At 43.3% G+C, this 12862-nt stretch overlaps 1 protein-coding gene across 1 annotated transcript; it reads left to right on the top strand.

Moving 5' to 3' along the window:
- Positions 1–166: 166 nt before the first annotated feature.
- On the top strand, positions 167–12767 carry dhx29 (DEAH (Asp-Glu-Ala-His) box polypeptide 29). Its single transcript, XM_080874715.1, has 28 exons — positions 167–302; positions 2358–2431; positions 2534–2647; positions 2740–2869; positions 2976–3118; positions 3199–3330; positions 3542–3668; positions 4666–4824; positions 5467–5635; positions 5716–5836; positions 5958–6347; positions 6421–6687; positions 6773–6916; positions 7001–7177; positions 8014–8154; positions 8289–8433; positions 8556–8676; positions 8764–8848; positions 8980–9068; positions 9583–9711; positions 9915–9990; positions 10074–10298; positions 10568–10704; positions 10967–11057; positions 11161–11463; positions 11562–11693; positions 12121–12217; positions 12488–12767. The coding sequence occupies exons 1-28, from the start codon at positions 176–178 to the stop codon at positions 12541–12543; spliced, it is 4101 nt and encodes a 1366-aa protein (XP_080730841.1). The 5' UTR covers positions 167–175; the 3' UTR covers positions 12544–12767.
- The last annotated feature ends 95 nt before the right edge of the window (positions 12768–12862 follow it).

Below are 12862 nucleotides of genomic sequence, written 5' to 3'. Positions count from 1 at the left end.
GTTGTTTTCGGGTAATACTTCCGCTACGGCAACTGTGCGGGGCAAAAGGGGAGAAAACGTTTTCTCAGGTTCGCTCTTGATTTGATATCTTTACATCTGTCCGGCAATTCGCCGATGTCTTCCCATCACTCAGGCACATAAAGGACTCAAAAGCGGGCAGCGTTTGGATGACCTAATGGGGGGGAAGAAGAAGAAATCGCCACCGCAAGCAAGTGCTCCAGCCGCACCGGGGAATGGAGTGGTCGAGGAGCCGAGGAAACAGGCAGCCACCAGCAAGCCGGCTAAAGACAGCAAATCTAAAGGTGAAAATCACTCACAGCGTGAACATTTCACTCCACGGTTAAGGCGTTTGCACTGTATTTTCACTCCAATTAATAAGATTTTAGTATGAATTTAGCAGGCAGAAATATGGAGCATGACATGGGTTAATCACACATATTTTCCTGTACTATTACTGGATTTACTTTTCTTAACATCAACAGGGGCGATTCTAGGTTCAAACTTTTAGGGGGGCTCAGCTCCCAATCATAATGTCATGCATGTAGTGCCTTGTAATTAATATTCATGGAATATGCTGTTTCCAAATGAAGTTAAAGAACCATTTGTGGCAAAACACATAAGATTAGAATCATGCACAGCATTATTTCAGTCTCTTAATCACATAGAGGCGGTCCACTAAATCATCAAGCACTTTACCTTCCTCTTGGGTTGGGATCGACACTGATCCATTTTTAGATTTTAAAAGCATAAAAGTGCCTTTTAAATTGGCTTATTACATGAAGCCTTTTTGACTTTGTCGGAATCTCTGTTTAAACAAAACAAAAGAAAATTTAATTTCACTAAATTACAAAAAGCTCTGGCGAAAATTATGACCTTTGTGTTGTTGGGGTCTGTTTCAACCCAGTTATAATATAAGACAATAAAACAATAATTAGTGCCAAAACGGAAATCATAAACACACTGTGAGCTCACTAACACAGTCAGAGAGAAGTTAGGGGCTTCTCTCTTTAACTGTTTGTCTCCTTCCCTGAACAAACAGCCCCCTTTATCCCCACTGCTTCCCGGACACAGTCACCCGGATGGAAATGGACAGATGTGTACAGAACAACTCAGTTTAGTCGGTTCCTGGCAGAATACACATCTCCGGTTTGCAGCACAGCAATATGGATGACCCTCATAGAAGGAGGACAGTATAGATTATCAACAGGAGGACAAAGATGCATCTGATCTTGAATGAAAAAGAAGTCCATGGTGACATTTAGAATGGCAGTGATGAGGAATAACTGGATGCCTGCACTGGTGTTCTTGTTGAAGTGTTGAGATCCTGCAATGAGACTGCTGATAGTCTTTAGGATGCTGACAAGCTTGCTCCCATCAGGGATGTCTGGGTGAGATGGGTGCAGCTCCTTTGTCTGATGCTCAGACCAGGGCCAGAGGTGACGTAAGATGAACGTTTTCCAACTTATACTCCTTCTGGCAATACATCCAGCAAGTCAGGTAAATACGACTTAATGTGAGGGATGCAAAAACCAGCTGTGCATGGAATCAAAGATGACTGGAGGATTTCGAAAGGCAAACCAGCGAGTGGTTAAAAAAAACAAAGGAAAACATCTAGTCCTTGATTTGACTACTGAACTGCGGGGACACAGTATCACCTATGACAGTTTCTTTACCATCTCTGATCTTGAACAAGAACTTCTCAGGATGAAATGTACCATGGTGGGCACAATAAAACAAAACTTAACAAAACAAAAGAAACCTGACCTGCCCCATCAGCTTCGCAGGTAAAGGGCCGAGCTCCACTTTCTTCAAAATATGCTTTTACAGACACTCCTGCAGCTGCTCCAAATTGTCCAAAAAAGAAAGAAAAAAACTTTTGAAAAAACTTTTTTTTTTTCCCTTTTCTTGAGGTAAATATGTAAAATAAATAAATAAATAAATAAATAAAAATAAAAAACTTGACCTGTAAGACCACAAGTTTTACTGTAATTAATAATATAAAAATATAGTTTTTTTAAATTCTCTTGAGGTTCAAGTTACCGTTTTTGTTTTTGTGTTTTTTTTGTGTTTTTTTTAGATAACGTGAGGTATGCTGTAAAACGATAGGGTCTGGGGGCTATGCCAAAAAAATTAAATCAATATTATCTTGGATAAGGTAACTGATAGGTAACAAACATATTGGAGGATGAAACAGTGTTTTCAGGGTATTTTGGGGGATATTTTCCAACCTGTAAAACAATAAACCTGTTAGTAAATCAATGACATGATTTATTTATTTATTTTAAACGTGAATAGTGGATTAACTTGAAGTCTGACGCAGTGGTGTCTGTTTGTTGCTCTGTCTGTCCTCACTCCAGCTCCGAAGACCTACAGTCTTACCAACACCGCCCAGGTGGACACTGGTGGGGTCTCCGATAAGTCCATTCTTAAAGTAAGTCAAAAAGCTTATTATATTGTGTCAAGTAGCTTTCACGTTTAAAAAAACAACTTGTATTATTATAACACTGGGTGTGATTTTTACCTTTCAATAAAGGTTGCTATCCAAGCTGACCTGGAGAAGAAGATTATCAAATTGATCAATGAGTTCAGACAGGAGAATGGCGACAAGGGGCCCATATCAGGAAGACTTACAAGCAAGAAGTTGCTGGTAAATACAAAACACTTTGGTTCCTTCCAGCTGACTCACACTGAGTTTTATTGTTTTGCATCCCTGCTGTTTTTCTCCTGATGTGCTTTCAGGACCTGTACACAGCTCTACAGAAGTTTAACTTTAAAAGGGAGCACATTGAAGAGGCGATGAAGAGTAGCATCCTGTACGGAGGAGATCTCCATTCTGCTCTCGACTGGCTCTGCCTCAACCTTAAAGATGGTAATACGGCATCAGCAGGCATCCAAACATCATTATCGTCATCATCATCGTGGGAGTCCTTAAAGGTAGAAGAGTAACTTTCTGGATTTATGATCTGTTTTGCTAGAGGAGCTGCCAGATGGTTTTAGCCAGCAGATGCAGGAGGAGAGTCAGAAGAACCGGCCTCGATTTCAGCCTCCAGTCCAGCAGAAACCTGCAGCTCAGGACCCTAAAGTTTCAAACAACACCACCCGCAGAGAGATCACCAAGGTTTGTACAGAGAGGGTGTGTTCGACGAAAAGGAGGTGTTCTGTCAAATAGTTTCTAAGTGTGTGTGTGGTGCTTGGCAGGCCACAGAGAAGGATGAAGCTGCCAGCATGAAGGATTGGATCTTAAGGTATGCAGAACAAAGCAGTGAAGAGGAGGAAGAGGAAGGTGGGAAGAAGACATGCAATCCTGAACTGGAAGAGAAGTTTGATCCAGTAAGTACAATCAGAGCCACTGAATTTTGAGATTCTCTTCATTTACAATTATAAGAGAAAACAGACACATATTCCAAAATGTTAAACTAAGGCTATGAGATTTTCTTACCAGCCTTTGTATGATGTTAAAAATGTGATCGTCTTTTGAAGTAAATGTCATTTAGGAAGTTGATTTTTCATTAATATGTCTGTATTCTTTTTTGCTGTGTAGAATGACAGGTATTTGATACTGACTGCTCAGCTGTTTGACGCTAAAGAAATGGCAGCTGCTGCCAAGACCAAAGCAGACAAGGCGGGGCAGAGGATGGCACAGGACAGGATACGCATCATACAGCAAGGTGTGTGTGCGTGTACATAAAACTAAGACAAAGCTGTAAACTCATTTTGCAAAAGAAAGCGTTTACATACACTCACAGGCCACTTCATTAGGTACAGTTTGCTTGTATCAGGTTGGACCCCTTTTGCATCCAGAGCTGCCTTCTTCGTGGCATATATTCAGCCAGGTGCTGGAAACATTCCCCAGACATTTTATCCATATTGATATGACAGCATCACACAGTTGCTGCAGGAAGCTTCCATCACAAGATGGGCACACTGTGGTCATAAAGGGATGGACAACATGTGGTGTTTAAATGATGCTTAAATGGTACCACAGGGCTCAAAGTGTGGCAAGGAATTATCCCCACGCTATTACCATCACCAGCCTGAATCACTGACACAAGGCAGGATGGATCCATGCTTTTATGCTGTTTACTCCAACTTCTGAGCCTACCATCCGAATGTAGCAGAAGAAGTCAAGACTTATTAGGCTGGGTGATAATTAGGTGACAGGAGTGGAATCTGGTGTGGTCTTCCACTGCTGTAGTCCATCTGCTTCAAAGTTTGACATTTCGTGCTTTCCCAGATGATCTTCTGCATACCTTGGTTGTAACAAGTGTCTGTTTGAGGTACTCTTGTCTTTCTATCAGCACAGAGCAGTTTCTGGCCATTCTACACTGACCTCTGACCTTTGGCATCAACATGGCATTTTCACCCAGAGGCCTGCTTCTCACTGGATCCTTTCAGTTTTTCAGATCATTCTCTGTAAGCCCTGAAGATGGTTGTGCACATGAGCAATCTGAATGATCAGATGGTACCAACATGCTCGCTTTGAACTCCAGGAAGGTGTTTTGACCATGTTTGAATTACTGCCATGTGATTGGCTGATGACATGTTTGTGTTAAGAAAGCAGTTGAACAGGTGTCCCTAATGAAGTGGCCTGTGAGTGTATACTATTTCCTGTGGGGATATTTAAGTTGTTTTTTTAAAATTGAACACGGTGTTTTTATTTTCTAGAAATGAAGCAGCTGGAGTCCCACCCTATGTTCAATCCAGCCATAAAAGTGGTGGACGCCCCTCAAAAAGAAAAGAAAATACTTCCTGCGAAGGAGGACAAAGAAGAGCTCGGCTTTAGTTTATTTGAACAAGCTGAGAAGGACCCGCCGGCTGAGAAAGGTACACGGGTACACTTTGTGAGCCAAACTGACACATAATAGAGGCTGTGCGTGTTTTATGCATCGTATATTAGCTTTAGGGAATGTCACAGTTCAGGAAATTGTGTGCAACTGCAAAAGCATGCTTTATGGATTTAAAAAAATCCATTCACAAAACTGAATACCGTAACATGTAAATGTGAGTTTGTCCTCAATGATGATCTCTGCTCATGGTTTGGGTGAATCGTAATAATCTGCACAGGTGGTCAAAGACGTTGAGGGAAAATGTCCTTCATTTGTGTAAGGTAGAAACGTGTAGGATGTTTATGTTGTTCACAAAGGTGCACAGAAGAGGAAACATTTTTTACACGTTATTCAAAGGGGACCTATTATGCTCAGTTTACTTTTTTTCACTTATGTGCTAATAGTGTGGCTTTGCAGGATTGATGGTTCATAATAATCCTTCTTTATCTTATACTGGACCTTAGTGCAACTGATCATTTCATCTGCAGTCTGAAAGAAGTCATTGTTGCCACGTTTAATCAGCATCCAGTGCGTTTAATGAACGCATCAGCTGATTTACTGTAAATAAGGACAAGCATTAAAATGTGCACTGTAAGATCCCTTTGAGAATCTGACCTTTTCTTACTTTTCTTTCTTGCAGTTGTGAAGAAGAATGAGCCCAAGGACATCCGCAACTTTGACTACACGGCTCGCAGCTGGACCGGAAAGTCTCCCAAACAGTTCCTTATTGACTGGGTCCGAAAGAACCTGCCAAAAAGCCCGCCGCCTGCTTTTCATAAGGTTGCTTGCGGCAGATACTGGAGATGCAAGTGAGTGTGTCTCCGTGCTTCTGGTTTTTGGTTCACGTACTTGGCTGTTTCACGTATTCCAAGTGATGTCTTTGCCCCAGAGTGCGTGTTCAGAGGCCAGATGATGTTCTGGAAGTTTGTCCCACCATCCTGACAGAGGACAGCATGCAAGCTCAACATCTGGGAGCCACTCTGGCACTCTACAACCTGGTTAAAGGACAGGTAGCAGTCACAGCGTACATGATGCAGTAGTTTTAGGGGTTTGGCCTGCTACATTTTGGCTTTGTTTTATTCGTCTTATGTGCGCGCAGTGAATTCTCTCCCCTGTTATTCTCTCACAAAGTCGGTGCACCAGCTGCTTCCTCCAACCTACAGAGATGTGTGGCTGGAGTGGAGAGACAGCGAGCAGCAGCAAGAGGAGGAGAGCCGCACTGCTGCCAACAAACCTCGAGACCAGTTCATCTCCCGCCTGCTGACCAGACTCAAACAGCAGCAGAACCAGAGCCAACGGCAGGAGTCTCAGTCCCAAGGTAAGCATGCATCGAGCGCAGATGGTGATGAAGAGCCAGAAGAATCATGGGAGAATTTGGCCGGTCTCGATATCGGGGAGAAAAGACAAGAGCAGGAGGACAAGAGTGAGAAAAGAGGTGGGAGGAGGGAGGTAGCTGATCTGGAGGCAGCCAGAGAGCTCTTATTAAAGCTGAAGAAGTCACCGCTCGCCCGCAAACTGCAGGTAAATACGCTTTAACTTCTCCACGTTTGCACTGAATGAAGCCGTGTTATTAAACGTGCGTCCCACCTTCAAGGCAGAGCGAGAGCAGCTTCCCGTCTTTCAGCACCGACATCGAGTCCTTGAGGCTTTGCAGCGCCACCCTGTGGTGGTGGTGGCCGGCGAGACTGGTAGTGGGAAGAGCACTCAGATTCCTCAGTTCCTCCTGGAGGACCTGTTGACCGGGGGAACAGCGGCACAGCCCTGCAACATCGTGGTGACTCAGCCACGCAGAATATCTGCCATGAGTCTGGCGTGCAGAGTCAGCCAGGAGCTAGGCTGTGAGGATGGACCAGGGTCAAAGGTGAAAATGCTTATTTTTTTCTTTTTTTCTACATGTTTATCACACCGTAGCCTGCCGTACTGACCCCGTTTCATCTTGAATTTAGTCGTCATTGTGCGGGTACCAGATCCGGATGGAGAATCAGTCCGGAGACTGGACGCGCCTGCTGTACTGTACCACTGGAGTTCTGCTGAGGAAGCTACAGCACGACCGGCACCTCACCTCTCTCACTCACATCATCGTAGACGAGGTACTTACTTACAGCTATGGATGCATTTCTTCTCATCCTCCTTCTTCTTCTTCTAATTCAGCATATTAAACTCCATCCTCTCAGGTCCATGAGCGCAGTGTCCAGTCAGACTTCCTGCTAACCATCCTAAAGGATGTTGTGATGAAGAGATCTGATCTGCAGCTGATCCTCATGAGTGCCACGGTGGATTGTGACAAGTTCTCCAACTACTTCAACCGCTGCCCAGTGATCAGCATTCCTGGCAGGACCTTCCCAGTGGAGGTAAGACAAGCTTTACCAGTTTGTTTTCATTCAGCATCCAACCGTGGACTCCAGGGGTATAAGCACTGGAGGACTTTTCTTTTTTAAGTCCGTAAGTTATGAAGTTGTCTTGTTAGCCTATCCTTCCTGTTATTCTGCTGTCTGTCATTTCTGACCTTAGGCATGACCAGAGTATCTCTAAACTTTTAGTTGCTGTAAATCTTGAGGCTTTCAAAGATTTTTTTTCTACTCTTGTCTCCGTTTAATGTCAGCGAGAGTGGATATCCTTACCATTTCAGTCCCACTCACCCGCTGCTCTAAAACGTTTGTTTACAAGGGGGAGCCAATTGGAAAAAAGATAACTTAAGGGAGGAGGAGCTAAATTGGCTTGCTACTGACGATTAATTGAGGCGCTGCTCCAAATCCAGGGTTACTGGGAATGAGGCGACTCTAAATAAAATTATCCATCCATTTTCTTCCACTTATCTGTGTCCGGGTCCCCAGATAAACACCGAATTAATTAACGTGTCCTGGGTCTACCCCCGGAGCATCCTCCTGCTAGAACATTCCCGGAACATCTCATCCTAATCAGATGCCTGAACTACCTCAACTTGCTCCTTTCAATGTTAACGAGTAGCGGTTTTACTCTTGAATGAGTGAACTCCTCACCCTAAATCTAAGGGAGAGGCTAGCCATCCTTCGTAGAAAGCCCAAAATGATAGAACTGCAAATGACGCTGAATATCAGGGATGACCTGTATGTGTTTCTGGCCACCATGAATGAAAGTAGGGAGCAAGGATAAGGCCAAGAAGCTTAAACGTTTTCAACAATGTGTGTGTCTTTGTTTATTCCTTCAGGTGTTTCATTTGGAGGACATAGTGGAGCAGACGGGATACGTCTTAGAAAAGGACTCAGAGTACAGCCAGAAAATTCTTGAAGAAGAAGAGGAAGTGACAATCTCTGTCACACAAAAAGGTGGCAAGACTTTGCAGCACCAGGTAATGTCGGCTATCCTTACCATTTTGTCTTGTCCTTTTATGCCTCACCAGGACTCTGAAACAAGAGTGGACTGTCACTGTCCTGTAAATTATTCCTAAGTATGAGCTCATCAATGTGCGCCCCGTTGTTCCAGGAAGTGATAGTGAGGGACTCGTCCTCGGGCTGGGACCTGGGTCCTGACCTCGACCACTTCAGCAGCAGGACCCGACATGTGCTGCAGTATATGAACCCTAATAAGATCAACATGGACTTGCTTGTTGACCTCATAGACTACCTAGGTACACAAACTGGCAGCATTTGTCACAGATTCATTCATGTTCTCTATATTAAATATGAAATATCCGGGGTTTGGTTTGTTTTTTAAAACTTTGTCCTGTTTTGCTGTTGGTGCCGCTGCCAGACAAAGCTCCACAGTTTGTGGATGTGGATGGAGCCATTCTCGTGTTCCTGCCAGGTTTGGCTCATATCCAGCAGCTGTTCGACCTGCTGTCCTCAGACAAGAGGTTTCGGGATAAAACCAGGTGGCGTGCACGCACTGATCAGTAATCTAAAAGAAGTGGTGACACAAACTTCCCCCTGCCTCACTGTCACGTTTGTCTGTCTTGAAGGTACCGGATTGTTGCTCTACACTCGACCCTCTCATCGAAGGATCAGGCCGCTGCCTTTACAGTGCCCCCTAGTGGGGTTAGAAAGGTACTTCAAAATGTTCTACAATCATAGAAACAGTCAAGGAAATATTATGTGAATTGTATTTCGCATCATAACTGATCCTTCCATGTGTTAAACAGAACAAAAATCCTGTCTCTGCTTTGTGTCACTTTTAGATAGTGTTGTCGACTAACATTGCCGAGACAGGTGTGACGATTCCTGATGTTGTGTTCGTCATCGACACTGGGAAGACCAAAGAAAATAAGTAAGACCTCAAGAACAGCAACAGAAATGGATCTTGTCCAGTATGTTCAAGTCCACAAAAGTTGGAAAGTTGTGCAAAATGTAAAAAAATCACAAAAAAGAATGCAATGATTTACAAATCTCATAAAGCCGCAATTTTATTCACAATAGAACAGAGAAAACAAATGTTTAAATTGGAGAAATGTACCAACATTTGAAATCTTTTATACGGTCAAATATGAGATTTGCAGATCCTTGAATTCTGTTTTTTATTTAAATTTTACACAGAGTCCCAACGTTGTTGGAGTTTGGTTGTCTTTTTATTAGTGGGAAGACAATAAAGATATTGGACAGTTTTTGACCACGTGGCACTAGATAATAAACAAAAAAATTACCCCAAATCTCTCAACCAGATTTTATTGTATCATGTCATTTAGGAATTTTTAGGAAAAGATGACCCAAACATGAATAATAAGTACCTGCTTGTGTGTTACATGCATAGACATAACTAACTCCACTCTGTCGTCGTCTTTCAGGTATCACGAGAGCAGCCAGATGAGTTCCCTGGTGGAAACGTTTATTTCCAAAGCCAGCGCCCTCCAGAGGCAGGGAAGAGCAGGACGTGTCAGAAATGGCTTCTGCTTCAGGCTCTATCCAAAATACAGGTATGAAGCTCATCGTCCACTAATGCAGAGAGCTGGATGGAACCAAGTCCAGAAAGCAAGAAATACTTCCTTATATCATCTTATCAAGAATGCAGTCAGCAGAAAAGACAGTAAGCAAAACCTTTCCAGTTTTAGGTCATGTGCTAATTTGTTGTGCTCTTTTTTTTTTTTTTTTTTTTTTTTAAACACCCTCCTAAATTTAGGTTTGATATCTTCATGGATTACTCCATTCCAGAGATTCTGCGGGTCCCACTTGAGGAGCTTTGTCTCCATATCATGGTATCTACACCGTTCTGATTCACACAGAAACAAAAATTCCCACACAGGGAAATCACTTGACTCCTCTTCCTCCTGTCCGGTAGAAATGTCAGTACGGCTCCCCGGAGGACTTTCTGAGCCGCGCCCTGGATGCTCCTCAGCCCCAGTCGGTCAGCAATGCTGTAAACCTGCTGAGGAAGATCGGAGCGTGTCACCCTGATGATCACATCCTCACCCCTCTTGGACACCATTTGGCGAGCCTGCCGGTTAACGTGAAGATCGGCAAGATGCTCATCTACGGAGCCATCCTGGGCTGCCTGGAGCCCATAGTAAGTCTAACTGTGCTGTGTGGTTGGTTCCAAGCGTGTGAGGATAACATCTTGTTTTGTTGAACTGTTTTAAAACGTCTTAATGCATTTTCAATCATCCAGATAAATAAATCTCCAAAAGGTGATTCTGTTCATCTGGACGTAGCATTTTCAAGTGACTTATACGGGATATGACACATACGGGATCACCTGTAGTGATCCCGTATGTGTCAGGCTGAACTGTTTTGTTTCATATCTTCCAACTAATATTAACTAGAGACTTGTTTCAGGCAATCATCGCGGCAGCCATCACAGAGAAGTCTCCTTTCTTCACACCAATGAATAGAAAAGAAGAAGCGAACCTGGCCAAAGCTGCACTGGCAATAGCCAACTCCGATCACCTGACCATCTACAACGCATACCTGGGGTACGAACCAGTCTGAAGATTTTAAAAAGGCGTGGGTTTAATAATTTTATTAGAGGAAATGTTCGGGAATCATTTCCTTTCTTTGACAGTAACATTAGATATGCATTATTTTAGATTTCTTTGTGGTTGTGAGTCATCAGGAGACATTCTACATCTATTAAAAGAGCAGCCTGAAAAGAAGCCAGGAGGCCCATTACGATAAAAGTCAGGACATTCAGGAAGGCTATTTGTTACTTACTTGTGTCCATCATCATACTTTCAGGTGGAAGAACTCACAGACTGACGGCTCGAGAGGAGAAATGTCCTACTGTAGGAAACATTTTCTTAATCGAACGGCTCTCATTACAATAGAGGTAAAGATTCGAGTCCACTGCACGTTCATTACTTCATTTTTTATTAGGATTAGTTTTTCTTCTTCCATCTAATTCCATGTCGCTGACTCCATCTTCCCTGCAGGATGTGAAGCGCGAGCTGATGAAGATGATGGAGCAGGTGGGTTTCTGGTCGTCTCGCTCCTCGTCCTCCTCCAGCTTAAAGCCGCAGGCGGCCTCTATGTCCAAGCAGCAGATCTCTGTCCTGAATGCTGTGCTGACTGCTGGACTCTATGACAACGTGGCCCGGGTTTTATGTACCCCTTCTGTGGACGTGCTTGAGCGCGTGGCCTGCACAGTGGAGACGCCTCAGGGCAAGGCTCAGGTCCACTTTTCCTCTGTTAACCGCAACCTGCAGACGCACGGCTGGCTGCTGTACCAGGAGAAGGTATGGATGAAGAGTGTGTGTGTGTGCACGCGTGTGCGAAGGCCTTATCAGTGATTCACACTTGTGTTTAAAAACATGTTCGTATTTTTTATCCGCAGGTGAAATACACCAAGATCTACCTTCGAGACACCACTCTGATTTCTCCTTTCCCCATGCTGCTGTTTGGAGGCGACATTGATGTTCAGCACAGAGAGAGGCTCATCACCTTGGATGGATGGATTCATTTCCAGGTCAGAGGTCACGGGGATTACTTTAGGATTAGTTTAATATAGCTTCCATTTGAGGCAATTTGAGTAGAGTGAACTCATTGTCATGTTCAAGAAACCAGTTTGATGATTTGAGTTTTGTGACATGGTATGTTCAACAGAAGATGGTACACTGATGGTACAAAATATCCTCCACACCATCACATCACCACCATGCTTTGGTGTTGTTCGCACCAAATTTTGACCCTACCATCTGCAAAAGTAGAAATAGAAAAATGCTGCCCGTCTGTTCTCAATTTCTGCTGTTGCAAGCTTTTGTCTAATTTTGGTGAGATTGTGTGAACTGTTGCCTCAGTTTGTTGTTTCCCAGCAGTTTAGATCAGCAGATCTAAACTGTGTTACTGAAAAGTGCTGCAGAATTAAGTTCTCTTTGTGTCGCTCTCGTTAAAAGGCTCCTGTGCGGATCGGTGTGATCTTCAAACACTTGAGAAGGTTGATGGACTCTTTGCTTGAAAGGAAGCTGGAGAACCCGAGGATGAATTTGGAGGGTAAACCGACACATTCTATCACCAAAAAATGTCTTTGTCACCACATAATGTACATAGTACATAGGAAATGAGTCGTTATACTGAGATACAGACAAGTGTATTGTTGAATTTTGTCTTTTCATTTGAGTTTTCTTCACATATTGCTGTGTGGAAATGGAATTAAACTAGCAGTGACTAAAATTGTGCCCAAGCTGCTCTGGAAACATTTAATTGTTTAATCGCTTAGCTAAGCTACATACAGACAGATCTAACTCAGTGTTCTTGATGTAGGTGAGGCGACAATCCGGATAATTCTGGATCTGATCAAGTCAGAGTATGCTGCGTAACAACAAAGCAACTGAGGATCTGAACCCCACTCCACCATGCAGAATAAACACCGTTACGATGCGTAGCAGCCAGTGGACAGAGGAAGTGACCCTTCCCAGGAACTCTTTACTCACATTGAGGAGGACTGTACAATTTGAGATGCATAAAGTCATGTTGAAATGTACGGAAAAAAAAGCAAACAAGACCACAAATAAAATAAAGCTGATTTGTTTTATATTTGAAATGGTTATTTTGTCATGGATGATGATCATGGGAAAATATTATAGCTAACATACAACCTGTATAAACACAGGGATCAGAAAGAGCCTCAATTTACAG

The sequence above is a fragment of the Rhamphochromis sp. 'chilingali' genome (genome assembly GCF_963969265.1).
Source record: "Rhamphochromis sp. 'chilingali' genome assembly, chromosome: 2".
Taxonomy (NCBI): domain Eukaryota; kingdom Metazoa; phylum Chordata; class Actinopteri; order Cichliformes; family Cichlidae; genus Rhamphochromis; species Rhamphochromis sp. 'chilingali'.
The sequence above is the reverse complement of the archived record's forward strand: the minus strand, read 5'-3'. Positions and strand labels throughout refer to the sequence as shown.